Genomic DNA, 22,539 nt, shown 5'->3' on the forward strand with positions numbered 1-22,539 from the left:
AAGATCGGAAGGTAAGGTGTTAGATAAAATTGGGCTTGCAATTAAAAAGGCACGTTCTCATGTTATATTTAACCTGGTTGATTTTGTTATGGAATTTGTAGCAGTAATTGATTTTTTGATCTTAGATTTCTGCAGGAGGTGTAGAGATGTAGAGTAGCCGATAACCATGAATTGTGATTATTATGAACTAGGAGTGGGCACATGCACAGGTGCTGACAAGACCAACACAGTGCCTACTGGGACCCCCAGGTAGTCATGGGTTCATTCCTTGGTGGGTGTTACAGGAAGTGAGAAGACATTACATGACAACTATTTTTAAGATAATTGCATGCCACTTCTTTGTTTATTGCTAAATCAAAACTAGGATTAGGATCTTGCATCATGAGATTTAATTTACAACTACTTGGAGTTGGGGAGGATTTTCTTATTTTTATATCCCACTGCCAACATAGCCCAGCAGGAGTCCTCCAACTATGGCTCCTTCTAAATTCTTGCTGACATGAACCCTAGGTCTGGCTATTAGATGTCACCATTGAGTGATGGCTGAGACTCCCTTTCTGTACAGGCTGTGAACATTACCTCCACAGTATCCTCAGCCTCAGCCAGCCTAGGAAGCAGAAGCCAGGCCTAGGAATCAAGTCTAGGCCTTCTGCATGGCAGTACACGTTACTTACCACTGATCAGGCCCTGAATGTTATTTTTATGGTAAAATATATTATTGAGGTGAGTTGGCACAATGACATAGCTTTGTTATGTGGGAAATCTGCATTTACAATCCCTGATATCTCACAATGCAGCAATATGGGCCATTAAATCTCACCCTTGCTGTAGAATTGGCTGGATCAAGTGGAATTGTAAGAACATGGCAATGAAGATGGGTCAAGGGCTCCTCCAACCCCCAGGGTGGATCCCATATTTAATTCCTATCATTCACTCACTGCTAATCTCTTTCCCATTTTTCTCCAACTCTGCCCATGCCAGCAGAATATCAAGTCACATGATCCTCTTTGTCACATGATCCAGACTTCTGCTTTGAATCATGTAGCATTAGGATAGGGGGAAGGGGTTGGGGGCTGGTATCAGCTAGGGGTTTGGTGATAATGGATCTATAGGGGGTGAGGGAGTAAGAAAGGGATGGAGGGAGGGGTGAGAGAGATTTATTGTCATTAGGAGTCTGATGAAAAAGGAGAGAAATTTTGTGAATGGCATCAGTGCCAGGGCTGTTTGCAAGAAAGGTTTGACAGGGGTAGAGAAGGGGACAAGAGAAAGGGTATTGGAGATGTTTAGGAAGGAGGAGACAGTAGATTGGGTTCTGAAAGAGGAAACAGGGGAGAGGGAGAGGCAATGCATGGGGAAGGAGGACCAGAGTAATGTAGGTTGTCTGGCTTGATCATTCTTTGGGTTACTTATGGCACTGGCTACCAGAGAAAGTTGAGTCATGGGATTTTCTCTCTCACAGATCCCTTCCCTCTTTAAAATCAGGGTTTCTTTCCCTACTGCATCCTGAGTCCTCTCTATTTTCCCTTCCCCCACCCTCACCCCATTCTGGATTAGGATGTAGCAAATAGAATCATTCTTGTATGACGAACCAAGATGGATCTGTTTACAACATCCCTGTACAAGAAGATACTGGTCTTCTGCTCTGGAAGAAGATCACAAGGTAGGCTAGCAATAGATGCTTTTTTTTCTTCATTGTGGGACAGATCTCCTGTATTCAGATTCTTTCATACCTCTGATCACCAAAACTTTAACATAATTCAAAAGAGACATTAGATCTGTGATACTTATAGCACTCTGTTGGTAGAGCCAAGACAGATATGACCAATCTCCTACTAGGACTGTCCATCAACAAACTCATTAGGCTAGAATCTTCTCCAAGCCTAATAATTTTCAATCAAGGCTTGTTACTTCATCTTAATATCCAATGTTCAGATTTCATAGTCTGAGGGTAGTAATTAGCAACATTGCACTGGCTTTCAAGAAGGCAGTTCAGTTGATTTTGTCAGTGGTCATACTTATCTTCTCCCTGCTTGAACCATGGCCCTCTTTCTACTGGTGCCATGCTGCTTTCTCCTCTGCCCTGGACAACTGATGAACCACTGATTGCAAAATGCTAACCTGAGGTTTGCATGTGGCCTGCCAGCCACCAATTGGCCATCACCAACTAAAGGTACTTGATAAAGTCATGAAATACTATGGACATATTAAGGACTGTATGTTTCACTATCAGCACTGTACTCTGGTTTAGAATGTATGCTTTAAGGATAGAAAACAGTTGGTCAAAGCAGATCAGATGAAGGGAAATCTTTAACATATAAACATAGGATTTTCAAGTGGATCCTATCTTGACCCTCTGATTTTTGCTTTTTTTTTTTTTTTTACTAAACTGTATAGAATCATGTGCAACATTGACACATGCAGTCTCAATAGCTCATATATACCCGCATCTTTAGATAATTATTATTTTGGTCTAGATACTTGAATATTTCGATATTTCAGTATCACTGCTGGCAAAAAATCAGCTTTTATAATTATCTCACCTATAGATTGAATAAATGTATGCCAGCGTAAAGATGACACAGTACTTCACTGGTGTGTAAAACACTGTCTTGAATTTAATAAAATTGTTAAAATTATTTGCACAATAGATTGCAAGAAAACAGAATTTCCATATAGATCTAATGTAACCTACTTTCCTCAATGGGTGTGTGTATGCTTATGAGAGGTTGGGGGTGTGTATGTGTGTGTGTATATGAAAGGATGGGTGTGTGTATGAGAGGGATGGTAGGTGTAGGTGAATGTCTTAATGAGAGGGTGGGTGTCTGTATGAGAGTGAGGGTGAGAGTGTCTTTATGAGAGTGTATGTGTCTATGAGAGTAAGGGTGGGGGTGAGTGTGTATATATGAAAGGGGTGTGTGTATGAAAGGGAGGGTGGGTATGGATGGGTCTCTGTATGAGAGGGTGTGAATCTGTATGAGTGTGTGTGTGTGCATGAGAGGGTGAGTGTGTATATATATATATATATATGAGAGAGAGTGGGGGGGTGTGTATATATGAAAGGGTGTGTGGGTAAGAGTGTGTGTATGTATGGGTGGGTGGATGAGGGGGTGTGTTCCCATGGATCCATAAGAAAATAAATGTGTACAATTTTTCTTGGCCCCCTAACATCTCCTGAAAATTTGTTGTGGATCAGATGCAAAATATAAAGTTATTGAGTGACATAGTTACATTGATGTATTCATGGAATACGCGGATTCCCTCCAAAAATATCTCATGATCTTCATAAACCTAGGGTTGCCAATTAGCTCCAGATTTTCAGGACAGGTTGATCCAGTCCTGGTTTTACCCCATTGCATGCTGGGACATATTCTGATTTACCTATTGCATTCCCTAAGAACATCAAGGTTGTAATTACCTGCATGCAGGGCAGGAGTGGTTCTATAATGAGGCAGGGTGAGGCAGCCGCTTCAGGTGGCAACATTTTGAGGCGGCAAAATTGCCCTCTGAAACTTTTCTGCCACAGCCACCTCACCCTTCATTCAGACAAACAACTCTGCAGGCAGGAAAACCTGCAGTGTAGGTGGCGTGGAGTCAAAGAGAAGAGAGACCGCGGGCCACGTCTGGAGCCCAGGCCGGTGGTAGCCAAAGAAAGGAAAAGGAGATCACAGCCTTGCCAGATCCCAGACCGACGGCAGCAGGGAAAAAGAAAAAGGAGGCAGTGGGCCCCCTCCAGCGCTCAGGTTGTTGGCAGACAAGAAATTGAAAGAAGAGCACAGGTGCAGCCAAGGAGAAAAAGAAAAAGAAAGGCCGCTGCTGCCAATGGCTGCCAACGAGCAAGAAAGAGGCTGCGTGTCGCCTCCGCCAGAGCCCAGGCTGGTGGTGGCAAAGATAGGAAAAAGAAGCCGCGGGTCATCAGTGGTTGCCAAAAAAAGAAACCGCAGGCTGCCGCTGGAGCCCCAGCTGGTGGCAGCCAAAGAAAGAGAAAGGAGGCCGCAGTGCAGACTGGAGGCGGTGAAGAAATTTTAAAAAGAGGCTGCGGGCCAGCCGGTGGATCCCAAGCCCGCGGTGGCTGAAGAACAAGAAAAGGCACAATTTGTATGTGTATATGTGTGTGTGTGTGGCAGCTAGCTTGGGAGGCGGGGATGCAGCTTGTGAGTGTGTATGAAAAAATTGTTTTAGGTGGCATAATTGCATGCATGTCTTTGTTGAATATATGGATGAACAGAATGCTGTTATCGGAATCCTCATGTTATCCCTGATGTGGTAAAAATTTGGTGTGGCTCAAATACTGAATGGATGCCAAATAATAGGTGATAATTGTTGACATGTATTCATAGAATACATGAATCTAGAAAATATACCATTGTCTAACTCCTCTTGTCCCTCTGATATCCTGAAATGTTGGTGTCAATAGCACACTGAATAGGAAAGTTATTAGTGAAGGCACAGGCACACACATTACATAAGCCTCCCTCTGGGTTGGAATGTAGGCTACAGATACAGTCAATTGATAGTGCAGACCCAGAGGATGAATTCTAGGGGTGTGCATTCGTATTGACCGCATATGAAAAACGCTACGCATATTTTTTTTTTTACTTAAAAAAGTGATGAGACATAAACGATCGGATTTCCAACATATCCAACATAGCTATGTTGGATATGTTGGAAATCACGATTGTTGATTCAAAATTAAAAGTTAAACCCCTCACCTTCCTTAATCCCCCCCCCCCCCCAAAGACTTACCAGAACTCCCTGAACTAGCGAGGAGTGAGGACGCCATTTCTGCAATCCTCTGCGAGGAGCACGTGACGTCGGCGCCACGTCGAGTGACGCGGCGTCACGTGATTCCCCGCGGGGTCGCGCCGGAACAGCCCGTTCGGCCCAAAAGGAACTTTTGGCCAGCTTGGGGGGGCCCCCAAGCTGGCCAAAAGTTCCTTTTGGGCCGAACGAGGATCCTGGAAGCGACCCCGCGGGGAATCACGTGACGTCGGCCCCACGTCAAGTGACGCGTCGTCACGTGATTCCCCGCGGGGTCGCGCCGGAACAGCCCGTTCGGCCCAAAAGGAACTTTTGGCCAGCTTGGGGGCCCCCCCAAGCTGGCCAAAAGTTCCTTTTGGGCCGAACGAGGATCCCGGAAGCGACCCCGCGGGGAATCACGTGACGTCGGCGCCACGTCGATTGACGCGGCATCACGTGATTCCCCGCGGGGTCGCGCCGGAACAGCCCGTTCGGCCCAAAAGGAACTTTTGGCCAGCTTGGGGGGGGGGTCTCCTGACCCCCCCAAGCTGGCCAAAAGTTCCTTTGATATTATTTATCTATTTTTTAATCCTCTCTACTTTACCCCATCTTTGTTTGATATTATGAAGGATAGGATAACCAGATATTGCACCAAACAACTGGAAAATTTGGAAAACTATTCAGTTTGCCCCATGATTATTCTATTTATTTATATTCCACTTTTTGGCACTTCAACGAGGATTACACTCAGATACTGCTTTGAGATGTTAAAAAAGTTTTTTCTTGACATTTAAAAATCCCTAAGGGTTTATTATCTTCTGTTTCTAAGACATGCTAAGTATCAGATCTTGAGAAAGTAACAACTTTAGAGATAAGATCCAATTACCATCTGAAAGTTTTGACCTAACTGGGTTTTTGGAGAAGTCACAATCAGAGGTTTTGGATAGGGCAACCTTAATAACTATCTTTGCATAAGAAGCTGATACACCATTGGGTTCCCTGATGTGGTCAGAAAAAAATCACCATAAAAGGAAGTTGTTTTTGACTGAAAAATAAAGAGTTATTGCCATAGGAGCCAGTTTTTGTTGAAGTTTCAGTGCAAATGTGCAATCAAATTAGAAGGGAAAAATGTACAGTATTTTCTTTGACCCCATACAATTTTCTATTCTGCTTTTTGCACTTTTCACAGCACTTCAAACTGGATTACATTCAGGTACTGTAGGTATTTCCCTATCCCCAGAGGGCTTACAATCTAAGGGGATCATTTATCAAAGTGCTATATGGCGTTTTTGCATGCAAAAAATGCCTTTAACACATGCAAAAGCACCATAATGTTTGGTGTGATGCAAAGGGGAGGGTATTGGGTGGGAATTTTGGACAAGTGGGCTCACAGTTTAGTGAAGCTGTATTGCATGGCTTTAATGTGAATTTTAACGACACCTTTTTCATTTGCGTAAAGCTGTATGAAAGGGCTTTATTGTGGTGTCATGCCATTTTAAGCTCCTGGAGAGCCAGCCAAGCTATCAGGGCCCTCCTGGGGGAGAGGGAGAAAGGGAGAGAGAGATAACCTAGCCATAATACCCTCACACTAGATACGTATTTATATCTCTATGTGAGGCCCATCTAGGTGAGGTTTAGGTATTAGTGTAGGGGTTGGGGAGCACTTTGACATTCAGAGTGAGACGTATGAACAGAACAGTATACTCTTATGAAGATTTGATGTCCTTCGGAGTGAGGAAACTCACACAAAGATGAGATTTGCAACCTCTACACTACTACCTTGGGGGGGTCTCCTGACCCCCCCCAAGCTGGCCAAAAGTTCCTTTTGGGCCGAACAAGGATCCCGGAAGCGACCCCGCGGGGAATCACGTGACGCCGCGTCACTCCGACGTGACGCCGACGTCACGTGCTACTTGCAAAGTTGGTCAGAAATGGCGTCCTGACCCCACTGGACCACCAGGGAGTTGTGGTAAGTCTTGGGGGGGGGGGATTAAGGAGGGTGAGGGGTTTAAATTTTTATTTGCACATATGGACATATACCCAACTCATTGAATTCTGTTTATGTCCATATTGACCGCAAATGGGACCCCCTTTGGACATATGGACATATGGACATAAACTTTTGCTCTGCACATCCCTAATGAATTCTGAAGTAACATCATAGTTGTGGGTAGGTCTTGGCTGAATCAGTTGTGAATTGACCAGACTATAAACTTTCATTGCTATGGCCCTAAAGTAGTGGAAAAGTAGCATAAATGCAACCTCAAGGCAAACACTTGCTTAGCAACAATTACTCTTAGTAATTGATTATGAAGTAAATATGTGACTAGGCCACCAGCACAAATGAGGCAGTGAAATAAGTTACTAGATAAGAAAGTCTGAACATGCTTAATGCTCCAAATTGGGTTTTATTTTTTTTCAGTATATTGAAACAAGTGTACGGCCATTTAAGCCATCGTCATAGGTTAGTGTGAGAAGAATTCCAACAATGGGAGGTTCCAAAGGTACAAACAAATTATTGTATTGATTTTCCTGGTCTTTCCCAAAAAGGGTGGGTCAGAGGCAGCTAGTGTGCTGGTCTGCTCTTTGAAGAAGTTTTGCCAACTTCTCACTTTTCAGTGGGTACGCCATTTGTCTTTTCACAGAGACAAAATAGGTCTGTTTCCCATAGTTTCTTATTTTTTGTGGGAGTGGGAAAACTTCCCCTTCATTTTTTTTTTCAACGTGAGAAGAAAGATTAACCCTCTCCACATCTTCTGTGTTCAAGGATCTCTAGTGAAGTGCTAGAAATCCACAGCTGTGAGCTATATTCTAATTTTGTGCAAGAGAAGTTTGTGAAGGCTGTGAGTGCAACCTGTGGAGGATATTCAGCTCAAGTTGAAGAGAAGGGAGCCTTACCGAAGGACTGAAGCACTTACAGGCAATGGTATCATTAGTACTCGGCACAGTACTGTCTGAACTGTACCAGAAGCCCACCACTGCCACCCTATGTCACATGTCTCTGCCAGTGACGAGCTCTAAATAACAGTTGGGTTGCCTGAAGCCAACAGCCTGACCAAGTGTATACAGTCTACAGCTTCTTTATTGCCTTTTTAACATCTGTTCTTTCACAAACAGCACAGTTCCCTCTCCTGTGACCTCAAGGTCACTTCAGACATGTAAGGCAAGGGTTTAAACACAACTGACATAACTGCTTTGCATCAACCAAACACCCTTCACTGCTGTTTCTTGTCATGAAGCTGGATCTTAGCAGTAAGCCCTCCAGTCCCTTTCCTGGAATATTGCCCGTAACAGTACTCTCTGCTTATCTGACAACCCTTTTCCTCTCTAACAATTTCCTGCCCCTAGAGAAAATTCTGCTCTCTCTAACTAGATTCTTAATTAGCCTCACCTGTATTCCCCAATTGCTCGCATGTTCCTCTTCTGTCAGTTTCTTCTTCCTGATTAGCTTTAGGTTAAAACTCCTAGGAACTTTGACTCCCAGCAACCTCTGGTTTTCTGTTCCTGTCACTCTTAAAGCAACATTATTACCTCTTGGGTTCTCTTTTCAACATCCTCTGTGTCTGTGGCTGCTTTCTTCCCATCCCTAGCCTGCTTTTGCCTGTGTGAGGTGTTCACCTCATCACAGTAGGTCAAACATTTTTGTTATCTATTTCTTGTTAAATAGCATACAATTATTCTAGTATAGGCAGTGAGGGATTTAGGATTTTGGCGCCCATAGGCACTGTTGGTGCTGTTGCTCCCTGTCATCCTCCTCTCTCCCCCCCCCAAGCTTGGACAATGACAGGGGGGGGGGGAAGGTCTAAGACTCAGTCCCCACAAGTTTCATGTGGCAGCTCAGGGGTAGATCCTGTGGCAAAAATGTAAAATTCTGAAGCAAATTGGCAAACATTTCCATCTTCTATATTAAATTTTGAAACTAAAGTAATTTTACAATATGGGGTAGATATTCAAAATAACAAAATACTGAAGTACCCGGTTTCTCTCTAAATTGTTTTAATCCAGCTACCATACCATAAAAGGACTATATAATGTTGTAGGACCACTACTCGTAGGGTCAAGGTATTTTACCAGACTCTCTTTACGGTTTCAGGTCCATTTTACTTTATATGTATTTTTTTGTAATTTTTAGTAATTTTAGTAATTTTTTCTTAATGATTTTTCCATCAATTTTCATGTATTTTTCCTTTTTTCAAACTGATGAAAGCTCCAACAAATTACATTTAGGATGAAAGTCAATGTACTAACAATATAATAACACAGTCACTTTTTCAATCCCACGAAAATAATTTCAGCAGTGATACTCATCTGCGCAGCCCAACATGATCGCGTTTCGGACCCCTACTTTCAAGGTCCTGCTTCAGGGAAAAAGGTGCGAGCACCTACATTATTGGATGAAGACAGCTTTTGGAGAAAAACTATGTTTGTGATGATTGCCCTGGGAGTGTCACGGAATAAGCATGGAAACCTTTTTCCCTGAAGCAGGACCTTGAAAGTAGGGGTCCGAAACACGATCGTGTTGGGCTGCGCAGATGAGTATCACTGCTGAAATTATTTTCGTGGGATTGAAAAAGTGACTGTGTTATTATATTGTTAGTACATTGACTTTCATCCTAAATGTAATTTGTTGGAGCTTTCATCAGTTTGAAAAAAGGAAAAATACATGAAAATTGATGGAAAAATCATTAAGAAAAAATTACTAAAATTACTAAAAATTACAAACAAATACATATAAAGTAAAATGGACCTGAAACCGTAAAGAGAGTCTGGTAAAATATCTTGACCCTACGAGTAGTGGTCCTACAAAATTATATAGTCCTTTTATGGTATGGTAGCTGGATTAAAACAATTTAGAGAGAAACCGGGTACTTCAGTATTTTGTTATATTGTCATATATCGGTGTCCGGAGTACATTGGATGTGTGAGAGCCGTTGGGTGTGATTGATATCGTAGATATTCAAAAGCCATTTAGACGGATAACTAAAATGTTATCCATCTAAAAGGCCAAACTGCGATATTACAAATCTTACCCAGCTATATTCTAGCCAGATAAGCTGGAGGTGTTCTGGGGCGGGCAATAGGCATTTCTGGGAGGAGAGGAGTAAGCCAGTTAGGTTATCTGGCTAACCTAACCAACTCACTCTGGCCACACTATAGGGCAGGTCTAAAGTTAGCACGATATACTTACTTGCTAACTTTTAAGATAGCTGGGTATATTCAGCACTGCTGCCATGCCACTGAATATCCCAGTTAAGTTAGCCGGATAGGTGTATCCGGCAAACTTTACTAGCCACTCCTGTGGCTGAATATGGACTCCTATATTTATTAGTATAATTAATATTATTTTTATTGGAAGGCAGCAAATCTTTAGCTAGCCTGCTGCCCTCCCAGATTTCTTCTACCCTAAGCACAGGCCTAGTGTTCCTATTGACAAATCCAGGCCTGACTGTAGGCTAGTGGGGCTCATGGTGCTGAGTGCAGATAGTCACTAGGTAGCAGTACTAAATATGTGCATACTGCTTCCTATTATTTGTGTCACCCAGCTGTCATTACAGCACTATCTTGCATACTCTAGTTTTTTGCCTATTTTTCCCCTCCTCTTTTTGATTTGTAGGCTAAGTGCATGCAATTCTCTAGTCAAAAACACAATGTAACAGGGCCAGCACTGTAGTTCACCAGCAGTGCTGTGCATTGCCATGAAGAAAGACCTTTAATTTGATTCCCAGCTCAGGTCTTCTGCTCCCTGAGTTGACAAAGGTTGGGGAGACTGCAGAGACAACATTCATAGCCCTGGAAGGGGATGAGAATCAGTCATCATGCAAAGATGACACCTAGTGGCTAGATTTAGGTCCTGCAGGTTCTCTGGCTGAAGACTGCCGCTGCAATGACTGGTCTAAAATAAGTTGTGAGGGGATATAAAATAAGGGAATAAGTCCCTGGGTAGGTGTGAACGAAGGCTTACGGCACCATGTCCCTTCTCTGGTTGTGACTGAGCTGGGACCTGGCATCTGCTGGGTCAAAAACAAAACAAACAATTCAGCTGTCTATGTAGCTATTTTCAATGTTGCTGTTTGGTCAACCACTAAATAGTCCTTAGCTGAGGCATAAGCAGTAGTACCATTTCTAACTACGCTAAATAACAGGAGTCGGATTCGGCAGCCAAACTAGTTAGGCCATCGGGTGGGGGGAGGCAAGTTGTCATCTACCCTGCAATTAAAAACAGTGCTTGAACAGATTCTTGGAAAGCCTTTTCTTGCTGTTCTTGCTTTCAAATGTTTAATGAAAAACAGGAGCAATCCTGAACATACTACTTGATGACATCTTCATGAATGGAAAGTGGCACTCTCTCTTAACTGAGAGAGATTCTACAGGAGTATTTATTGTAGGGATAGCCAATGGTACTTATTTTATTTTATTTATTTGTTTGTTTTTATATACCGACATTCACCCGAGGGTATCACATCCGTTTACTTCCATTGTATGCAAATCTATCTCATGGATATTCATTGTGGATATTCCGAAACCAGGCCTGTTGTGAGTCTTGAGTACCAATGTGGGCCACCCTTGATGTATTTCTCCCTTGCTTTAACACTGTATTTCCCAAATCTCTCCTGGAAGCACATCTAGCTAGTTGAGTTTTCAGGATTGTCACAATGAATATGCATAAGATAGATTTGCATACACTGGGTCTCCAATGCATTGTAAAGCATTAATGCTAGCCATGTTGAGTCTTGTTTGTGGTTAAGCAAATTGTATATGTAATAGATAACACATTTTTTTGTGGATTTGTGTTACTCTGATCCAGTAGTGTTACAGATGCTCATATTTGTGCTTTTCATTTAGAGGATAAATAAACCATATGTCCCAAATAATCAGTTTCCAAAGTCTGATTTGTTGATAATGATTCATTTTGGTATAACTACCTGTGTATGTCAATTGGAAACTGTCTTTAATAAATAAAAACACCAGTAAGCTACTGGTGAAAACCCATTATAGAGCAGGCAGAAAAAAAAACTAAAAAGTAATTATTAATGCAATTACATTATCAGATTATTCAACCAGAATTTCAATGAGTTTTTTTGTGTGTGTGACAGCATTTTGGTTTATGCTTTATAAAACATGTTTATAGACTGTGTCAGCAGTGTTCTTCCCCACTTGCTGTTGCAAAGACTATTTCTGCAGTTCATCACAAAATGTCAGATTTGCTCAGCATGTAATTTAATCTTACGCTTGGAAGCACCTGCATTACCTGGTTATCATGAAATAATTCTTTGATAAAAAAGTATGCTATATGAGCTAAATTTCATTAATTTAGTGAGTAGTTTATCGATTAGTTCAGATGCCATGAATGCACACTTTGTCATAGTTATCGGCTGTCTGTCGGTATTTACTAGCACTGTAGGGTTCTTAGCTCTTTGGGCTCCTTACAGATATGCCTTTCTTAATTTGCAAAACAAAAGCCTGTGAAATTTGGCATGACGACTTCTTTTTCTCTCTTCAGCATCAATTTGTAATCTCTATTGTATTTGCAAAACTTTATGGGAAGAAGCATGTAGCAGGACTCATCTGTCTTAAAATGCACTAAAATAGTGGTTTACTTAATAAGACTTCTTTTCTGTTTTATAGATATAAAAATTTCTAGATTTTAATCCTACTTGCTTTTTATGAACTGTGAAAAGTTTTGGTAGCTATGCAGAGGGAAAAGTGAATTAAAGGTCCCTGGTTTTAGTTAGCTGTCTGATTACTATCCAGTTGAGTTTAAAACTGATTGGTTATATATATATATAAATAACTCGATAAATAAATAAATAACGAGAATGGTTTATTTTTAGAGTTAGATATTAATCGTTAGGTCTTTTGAAGAAAAGGAAGGAAATCTGAATGCTAAATCATACATAACTAAGGCAGAAAAAAAATCTTCTAAGAAACAATTGATGGTAGAGTACACTTATTTGTAAATTTGCTATTGTGCTGTGAGCTTGTTGATTGAAAAGATAATTTACATTTCTTAAATGTGATTTCCACAGGCAGTGGGTCAAAAGGAAGGTGACTGCGGCTGGGACTGGTGAATCCCGCCCCCAAAGGAAGTGTTGAAGAGTTCAGTCTGGGAGTAGCCTTTGGCTGATAAGGGAACATTAATTGCCCAGGCTTTCTTCTGGGGGGGAGATAAAAAGTAATAATAATAATAGTGTGAAAAACAATTTGCCAAACAGATATTTTTCAATTTACAGCTGATTCATATTTATATAAGGTGCCCCATTACGTCTGTGTGGTTTCTTCCATTATCTTTTTAAAATAGTTATTTGTTCTGATTACAAGATATTTTAAAAACATTTAAGATAGGCACACCGTTCTGGCCATTAAAATATTTTGATAAACTGTACATCCAACAACCACCACCATTTTTTAAATTAAATTGGCAGTATATTATTTTTGGAGTTTTTTTTTTTTTTAAGATTGACCCTTTTTTACACTCTTAAGCATATTAAATAGAAATTGGTGTTCATTTGCAGCACAGAGTCCCTTTCTCTACAGAGGTAGTACAACTGCAGCAGGGGTGTTTTTTTTTTCCCAATTAGTAACAAGAAAAATGAACAAATTGCAGTCTGACTTTTTCTGTCTCGCTGTAAAAGTAAAGCTCACCATATTAGTATTCTTTAATATGGTCTATTTATTTAATATTAGTCTTTTTTAAGAGGGGTTTATTTCTCCTTGTTTTTGTTAATTCCCCTCCCCCAGCCTTTTGCTGTCTCACTGAGTAATGAGCTATGATATGGTTGGCTGGAGTCCAAGGGTAGGTGCTTGTGATTGGCTCGCATGGAGTGCTTGTATTCGCTGATTGGCTTTCAGTCGCTTTGCTTCATATTTTTACAAGCACTAGCATATTCTAGTTGAAAACCTGAAGGTGGAGATGCAAGGTCTGTAACATTGGGGGTTTGTTTTGAGGGGGGGGTTCCTCCCTTTTTTTTTTGCTTTCATTGCTTGGAATAAATAATCAACTGTAACTCTGAAACTGTGTCCGTTGATTGGCATAATGTCTCTGGATTATATTGTCGGCTGTGAAAGGCTTTGGGTGGGGTGCTTCTCATCCCACGCTGGGCAGTTCTGCTGTGAGTGTTATAAAGAGGATGAAACGGGGCTGGCTTGTATATTTAATAAGCGCAAGCTGTGCCTGCGTTGAGTTGTTATTTTCTCCTTTTCTGGACTCTGTGATACAGGTTCAGCGGCTCAAAATGTCGTTTCTGGATTTGATGTCTTGTTGGGAATCAGGAGATCATAAATATTTCAAACCTATTTGGAAATGCTTCGAATTTTGAAGGGATTCTTTGTTGCATGAATAGAAAGCCTTTTATGTAAAATGCCTCTATGAGGATATACAAAGGCCATTGTTCAGTAGAAGTTTGTGCAAAGAGCTTGCCTCCAGGGCAGGACTGGGACAGCCCATGTGAAGCGATAATGGGAGCGTTTTTTTTTTTTTTATTCCTCCTGGTTCAGAGAACACATTCCAGAAATGTAAAATGCCAACCAATGTGAAATGCCAACAAAGGGACTTCATTAAATTGTTTTCGTTCGCTACTCCACAATTATGACTGCATTATTTTTAAAGCTTCAAGATCAAACCAGGGGATTGTATTGGATTATTTTAACTGCATTTTTCATGACATACCGGCAGTAGCTCGTTCTACTGCTTGCAAAAAGGACCAAAACAATTAACTGTTGCAAGGGTATAACTGTCAACCAGCTTTGGATTGTCTGTACAAAAACAAAATCTTGTCAAAGTGTTTGTATGTTTAAATATTTAGTTGATAGGCTGTGCACACTAACTACTTTTTTAAATAACATCAGTTGGCATTTCACAGTAAACTAGTAACTTGAATATATTGACGTTTCTTGGTGGTTGTGTTTCAAACTTTATTTTAATTTAACATATATTGTATTCTATTGAGCCAATTCAGTTTTGTTCTGACTTGTTGCATTATAAATATTTGAATTTGCAGTGTGAGGGATATGCTAGAGATTCAACACTTTTGTTTACAAATATTTTAAAGTGGAAATTGCTCTAGTGCTGTGTAGTACGTTTTCTGTATATATTGTATTTTATCCTTCCTTCTTAACTGCATGATATTTTGCTAAGAATATGCTAAACCTGTTCAGCATTAATTCATAGAAAACATACCATATTTCAAAGGAAAGCTGCAGAAAAGTTTTAAAGACCAGTGTGCTGCAAATCACACCATTAGATGTTAAAAAAGTGACAGTCTGGAGCCTGGTTAACTAAAGGGGTTTTAATTTGGGATTTTATCTTTTTTTTTTTGGGGGGGGGGGGGAGCAGAATATATGTGCATATGTGGAGGGACAGATGTTTATACTTTTGTCAGCATTTTCTCCCATTTGCTTTCTTCACTATATAAAATAATCCCTATAGTAAAGTGGAAGAAAAAGCTGGCAGTGTACAGTATATGCACAAAAGCTTCTTGGTAGGTGGAGGGGAAAAATATAGTGGGTTGTTTTTTTGTTTTTAATTGTTTTATAGTTTGTATCATCAAAATAACAATGGATTTATATCTCTACACTTACAATATAAAGTTGCTTAGCAGATATGCCCCAATATGTGTCTGTGGTCACTAAACATTTCCCCCTTAGGGCAAAGTAATGTGGCTGCCTTTGAGACACATAAAACAGTAATTTCAGTACAAGTTTAATTATTTTTCCTTGAAATAGTGCATTCCAAATGTGATGTGCAGAAATGGTTTATGACTAGTATAGCATAAGTGTCAAGATTAGAGGGTATAAAAATAGTATAGTAATTTATCTAAATAATAATGAAAGCTATGATAATAACTTCATTTGATTAATGGGACACTGTCCTTTTCCAGCCCATCCACTAAAACTTAAAACAAAATCCCTTCCTTTTAGACTCATAGCAATGATAAATGCCTAGGTATTATTATGGGCCTAAAGGTTAAGGGCTTCTGGAGGGAAGGATTGTAGTGATGCGATGGAGGCACTAGTTTCGCGCTCTTTAAAACTGCATCCCATCAACATTGTGTCTTCTTGATATGAATTTGATAGAATAGTTATGGTTTATTTAGTTGGTAATTAAAGAAGTTGAGGTACATTGCCATTGTAGATTGATTTGTAGTTAGTTGATCAATGCTAACTAGTGTGATTTTTGTTATAACTTTCTGTGTATAACCCTGCCTTCAGGTACTGCAGTGGTGGGGGGACAAAAAACTGGTCTGCAGCCCCAGACAAGGATTCATCCAGTGGGGCATAGCAAAAGCTATAAGGCCCAAAGGGCACACCAACAAAAACGCCGCCCACAGCTAAGTGTGTTCCAAAATAAAAAAAAAAAAAAAAGGATGCATTCAAAACCAAAAATAATCACAGTCGAGAAGAAGGCAAAAATCAGCATGCAGTCCAAAATGCACCAAAAACATAGAAAAACAATTTGTTTCACAATATTCCAGGTGGTTACTTCTAATGTCAGTTGAGTACAATCCCATAGAAGACTCTTCTCTCTCTCAGCTTTCTCCTCCCCCAATCTCACTCAGGCATTTTTCTTCTTTCAGGCCCACGTGAAGAATGGGAAAACTTCTCCTTTGTCCTATCTCAGGTTGTGGGCTCCCCCAGGGTAGGTGGTTTGAGGGGTTTGTAGCCTCCTCGATGTCTCTCAGTCCTTATGTGTCAGAACAGGGTGGGCTTTGGCCGACCAACTTTCAGGCCTGCCATCCAGGAAGTGCTTATGTAGGCTATAGGCATTGCGTGGCTTTCTGCAAATGTGATAACACGACAAGTGCAAATAAACTCTTACTGATCGAGATTCATGAGATATTTGCTTATTCTCACATATGGCAACTCCACTTTGTCAAACACAGTGTTATGAAGCAAATCCCCCAACATGGACCCTGTGTTGCGCCAGTCCGGCTGCATCTGGAGGGATGACAATTTTTAGCAACAAGCAATCTGTAAGAAAAGAACAGTATATGTAGACCAAAATACAAGAAACTGGGACTAAGGCATCAGGGGAAATAGTCATAAATCTAAACATTCTTACACAACATCATACCTGTGTTTTTATTTTATTTTTTTTAATTTATTTATTAGTTTTTCAATAATTAACATGGAGTTTCAAAATTTTACATCATATTTATCCCATCCTTGCCTTGAAACAACATATATCATAATTAAACATCATAATAAATAAAAAAAAGAAAGCAGATCAACTCCTGTAATTATACAAGTAACATAATTAAGGAATGTAAGGGGATCCAAGATGTTATAAGGGAGCCTATATCATCAAATTTAAGTAAAAGGAAAAATTAAAGGAGATGTGCATTCATTCTTAATGCCCGAACCTCTCTAAGGTACAGCTTCTCTCAGTTCCATAGTTGTCAAGAAAGGAACGTAATTGTGAGGGGTCATAATATACATATCGAATATTATTAATATACATCAGACATTTACAGGGATATCTTATTGTAATTTTAGCTCTCAGTTGCCTTGCTTCTTGGCACATCTCCAGCATCTGTTTTCTGTGAATTTGTGTACTTCTTGAGACATCGGGATAAATTCTAATTTTTTCACCAAAGAAAAGTTTTTTCCTATTACGAAGGAAACATTTTAGGACTGAATCTCTGTCCACTGGAAAAACAAAAATACACAATACGGTTCCCCGATACTCTAGATGTTCTTCTATAGAAGTTTCTAGGAATCCAGTTAAATCAGCTCCAATATTTAAAGAAGCATTAGGTTCCCTCGATGGAATTTCAGTTATTTTAGATACAAAATATATATTTGAAATGGGTGGTATAGCTTCATTTGAAAAAAGGAGAATATCAGTCATATATTTTTTAAACTGGTCTCGCAGTGGTACAAATTTTATGGAGGGAAAATTTAATATCCTGAGATCTAAATATCTCTGGGAATTTTCCAAAGATTCCAATTTGTTTGCTATAATTGCCTCACTTTGAATTTGTTTTACTTGAACTTCTTATATTTTATTAACCTTTAATTCCATTTCTTTAATTTTCTTTTCATGGGTATCCAAAACAGGTTTAATTTCATGATCTTTTTGCTGTATATTAGTTACAACCACAGTCAGAGTTGAGATTGCCTTCTCCAAAGTAACTAGGGCATTCCATACAGTGTCTAATGTAATTACTTGTGCTCTTGATAGTTTGAAGCTGAGATCCGAGCTTACCTCCCTGCTCCGGCAGACCTCTGAATTTCATCCACCGGTTCCTCTCCCCCTGCGATGACAATTGCAGCTGAGCTCTGCCTCTCTATGGCGATTTTCTCCTGCTCACTCTGCTCTCCTCGAGTGCCGACGCCCACACACACACCAACGGCCTTTGACCCGGAAACAGCTGCTGCTGCTGCCTGCTCCTCTACCAGCCCCGTCGGCTGCAGGGCCCAAGCCTGTTCCGTACTCTGGCCGTGAGTAGGGGGAGAGGGGGTATCGGGCGCCCCGGGGCTAAGAGATGTCGATATGTCCAATGGCGGCAGGGTGTGCTCCCCACCTCTGCGGACCTCCTCTCTGGGGTTGATGTGAATGCCGCAGTAAAGAAGCCCTCGATCGTCTGTTGAAAGGGGGCTGGTAAGGCTGTTGCTGCAGATTCCAGCCTTACTTTCCCCTTTCTCTTAGTATGAGGCATTCTGCTTTTAGGAATGAAAATTGCTCGAATTCGAGGAGCTGCTTCTCACTGCGTCCTCTACTTAAAACGCCATCTTGGATGTATACCTGTGTTTTAGGCTGTAACATATTTTAACAGGAGCGCACTGAGTTGGCTTTACAAGAGGGTTTTAAACTCTGAAAACCATTTAGGCGTGAAACAGCGCACCCATGAGCGGAGCGGATACATTGACCAATCTGATAGTATATTTACGTCATCTAGCCTGGACATGTTGAGTGCAGCATTAGCTCCAGTGTGGACATTGATCTCTGCAAATGTGAGCCATATGGATGCCTGTATTCTCATGAAAACATCAGAAGGGTGCTTGCTGGGTGGAGGAGGGAATGAGGCTGGCTTAAAGCTTGGCCGGGGGGGGGGGAATTTCTGAAGTTTGAGGCAGGCTGGGGTGAGCATAGTCTTAAGACTTGAGGCAGGATGTGTTTATCTGAGGTGGCAGGAGAGGATGTTGAGGCAGGCTTGAGGTGAAGATGGAGTCTGGCTTGCTGTGGGAGGAGGTTGAAAAGGGTCAAGGCTGGCTGGCTGTGGGGGGAAGTTATGTTTGGGGGTGGTTAGGAGTGGCGCTTGGCTGTGTTGCTTGGCATCAACTAAAAAGGTGTTTCACTGCCCCTGTCTTAGTCGATATACTGAAGGGAGCTCCTCCAACAAACCACTCTACGCCTTCTCTTCACAGAATTTACTGCAAAACTCTTCTTAACACATTGACCCTTTAAGCAAACTCCCAAGAAAACTCATAAAAATTCCTCCCAGTGCTTGTGGGAAGCTCTCTGTATGCAACCTCCAAATTCATCCCCTCCAAACCATCTTCACTCCTTAGCTCACATCTTTCTTGTACCTCCAATCCTGGAAAGTTCTTAATATTAAATTTACCACACACTTCACATTTTATTGTAAGGCCTAAGCTGCCTTACACATACATAAATATTAACTGTCGGATAAGAAATATGTGTATATACAAGTTTAAAACCAAAGAGGATATTCTTTTAGGATTATATATTTTAAATGGAAGGTTCCTTTCTTTTTCATATACAGTTATAATTTTCTGTATTTTCTTCCATATTTTTGTTTTTAGTCACACATAAGTGGCTGCCTTTTGTGATCTTTAAATTCAGGATGTAGCACTCTTAGGAGCTGCTTCTAACACAGTATCTCTCTGTCCTGCATGTTTACTGTTTAGAAAGCCAGTTTCTGCTTTGACCTGTGGGGGGGGGAAAATACTCTGAGTGAGGCTTTGTGGCATGCCCTTCATGCAGTGACAGAGTTTATTTTGGTGCTCCTGGGTACTATAGTAATGCCACTCACCTTCTTTATTTAGAATTTTATTTAACAGCATTTATTTTTTCCCTGCAGATAATTAGACTGAATTAGCCATGCTGTCTGGGACACCCCCTGGTGGCCCAGAGTGGGAACTTCTCATAGAACATGCAGAGCTTTGCTCCTGCATGCCTGTGCTGTTCCTTACCACGTGCCTGCCTGCATCGCCTCAGTTTTTCTCTTTCCCGCACAGCAATGGTCATAGGTCCTTATCATTCTTGTCTCTTCTACTTCTATTTTTTCTTTAACACTTAGGTGAACCCCAAATGGCACTTTTCAGTGCCATAATGGCCCCAAAGATGCCGGGATTCAAATTTTTCCAATGCGGAAAAATAATGTCCATAACTGTTGGACATAATTATGTGTTATATCTTGGCCTGGAACATGACCAGACATCCTGCTGAGATTGTGGCAGGATGTCGCCGCGGGCTCAATGACAAAGGGCCACGAAGATAGAGTGGCTATGTGTGGAGGAGGGCCTTTGGGATCGTATGCCCCTAGCTAGCGTTCCATGTAGTCTTCACTGGGCCAGCAACCCGATAAATTGGAAAACAGAAATGGGCATCGTCTTTGGAGCCAGCTTCCAGTAAGTCGGCTAAGGTCCAAATGGGGCATAAAATGTCTCTTTACATGTATTGTGGTGATCCAAATGTAAACCGGAGTGAAGGCATTTAGCTAAACTTCGGTATACAAAAACGATTAAATAAATAAAAGGGCTCTGACGCAGCGCACCGCATTCTCCCAACTGCCCCTGTATCGAATGCGTTGTCAGAGACACTTACTACAGACCAAGGTCTGAGCGAGGCTTCGAGACCGATGCAGGCTGACATATGAGTCAAGTCGGCTGACGCATCCTAAAAAGAAAGTGCGTACGATATATCTCATGTCTGCACATGTTGCGCGTTGAACGATGCAACTGAATCCGCATACACTGAAGCCTGTTAATCCTAAGGGAGCATTGACGCACTCAAAGACCGCGATGCACCAGACGCAGAAACATGTTGGAAGGTACCAACAGGTATCTGCCTATAGTGCTGACCATCTGACATAGAAGGATCTGGTGACTGAAGTGGATACCCCTTGGATTTTGAGGCGTTTTTCTTCTTCGGCTTCAGAAAAAGACCATGGGCCCAAGAGCAATCAAAAATCCCTGAAGGAGACCATTTTATAGAGCAGGTTGGGAAATCTGCACCCCTCTTAAGAGGTTGTGAAGTTTTCCACCAGCCCAAAAGAGGAAGAGATCTGTTGTGGCCTCTCAATCGATGTTGCAAATTACAGGTATCCTCCAAACCTTTTTTGACACAATGGTCTCCACCCAAGTGACACAAACCCCCTCTAGTCCGTCAGCTGGAGAGTCTGAGCATTCAGTCTTCTCTTTCCCCCTGGGTGCTGTTGGAGGGTGAAGAGCCACGCCTAGAGGAAATTCAGCCAGACTCTGACTGTGAATAAGAACAGTTATGTTCTTCTCCACTATCTCCTGGGTCTTAACGGGAATATCATCGGAGCCACCAGATCCATCATCACCTTGTAAGATCTTATATATTCCAGATTTATAGAGAAACTGGGCACTGTCTTGCACCTGGAGACTAAAAAAACTCCTGGATTCTAGAGCAGAAATGCATGGGCTACGTCAAATATTTTGTGTCTCTGCAGAGCCAACTGCTTTCCCTTCGCACTCTGTTTTAGATAATGTGATGGATTGGACATGGAAGACAACGTTCAGTCACCCCAATTTCTAGAAAGACTTGAAATTCAGGATGTAAACATCAAAGTATTATGGTCCGCATGCATCTAGCATCATGGAATCTGCGATGTAGAAAGCCAGAAAGACCAGGCACTATTCAAACACTCCTCCAGGAAAGAATAGTCTATATTTAGATGATTTTTCAAAGAAGGTATTTCAGGGTGTAGTGCTTAACGCTAAAATCCAATAGCGCCGATTCTATATAACACTATTTATAGGAATGCCTTCAGAAGTTAAAGAGCAGTGGAGAACAGGTTACCGGTGACAGACCACAGCAACATGAGATGACCAATTTATGGAAGAGGGGTTGCGGCACCTACTGCGTACAATTTACAAATTGTTTGACACATTGGCCCGCACGTTGGCAGCAGCTACAGCAGCCAGATGGATTGCCTGGCTCCGAGCTAGAACAATTTGTGAGGACGTGCATGACAAACTTGCAGACCTCCCACATAAAGGGGATATTCTTTTCGGGGAAAAACTTCGGGAGACAGTGTCTCAGCTCAAAAGAGCAAAGTGTGGCAGTGTCATCCCTCACAACACCTACTGATCAGACTGTGATGAGGTGTTATTATCTGGCCTATCAGAAGCCTGTTTATCCCAGGCATAACTACAGATCCTTTTCTTTGTACAGACCTCCGCAACATCAGCAGAGATCACAACAGCAAAGCCAGTCCCGAGGATGAGGCCGCTCTCTGTGAACGCCCAAGCCACAGCAGACAACTTCTCAAAAATCATAGCAGTCTCTTTGAATTTGGGCAGGCCACAGCTACAAATGCCCATGGGTGCACCCCTTGTTTCCTTTATTCATCAGTGGGAGAGAGTTACATTGAATTGTTGGATCCTCAACATCATCAAAAATGGTAACAGGCTCAATTTTTGTTCCATCCCTGCTTTACCGTATCTTGCTTCACTTTTGTGGGGAGCGAGAGATATTCCTCTCCTCCCAGAGGAAGTCCAAATGCTACTACGGCTGTGGTCTATTCAAGTGCTGCCACCTCATCTGCAGCGCCAAGCATTTTATTCCCAGTACTTCCTCATTCCCAAGAA

General features: G+C 41.4%; 1 protein-coding gene across 3 annotated transcripts in view; it reads left to right on the plus strand.

Annotated features, from left to right (window-relative positions):
* Nucleotides 1–22,539, plus strand: part of CTBP1 (C-terminal binding protein 1) — a 943,073-nt gene that overhangs the window by 288,910 nt on the left and 631,624 nt on the right. Inside the window, exon 1 of one of the 3 annotated variants that reach the window (XM_029592712.1) lies at nucleotides 13,634–13,655. The exons of the other annotated variants lie outside the window; for them this stretch is intronic. Coding sequence (XP_029448572.1) covers nucleotides 13,649–13,655 — 7 coding nt within the window. The 5' untranslated portion in view covers nucleotides 13,634–13,648. Of the gene's footprint in view, nucleotides 1–13,633; nucleotides 13,656–22,539 lie in introns of those variants that run through there. 3 annotated transcript variants of the gene reach the window in all.

This window comes from Rhinatrema bivittatum, chromosome 1, assembly GCF_901001135.1.
Source record: "Rhinatrema bivittatum chromosome 1, aRhiBiv1.1, whole genome shotgun sequence".
Lineage (NCBI taxonomy): Eukaryota > Metazoa > Chordata > Amphibia > Gymnophiona > Rhinatrematidae > Rhinatrema > Rhinatrema bivittatum.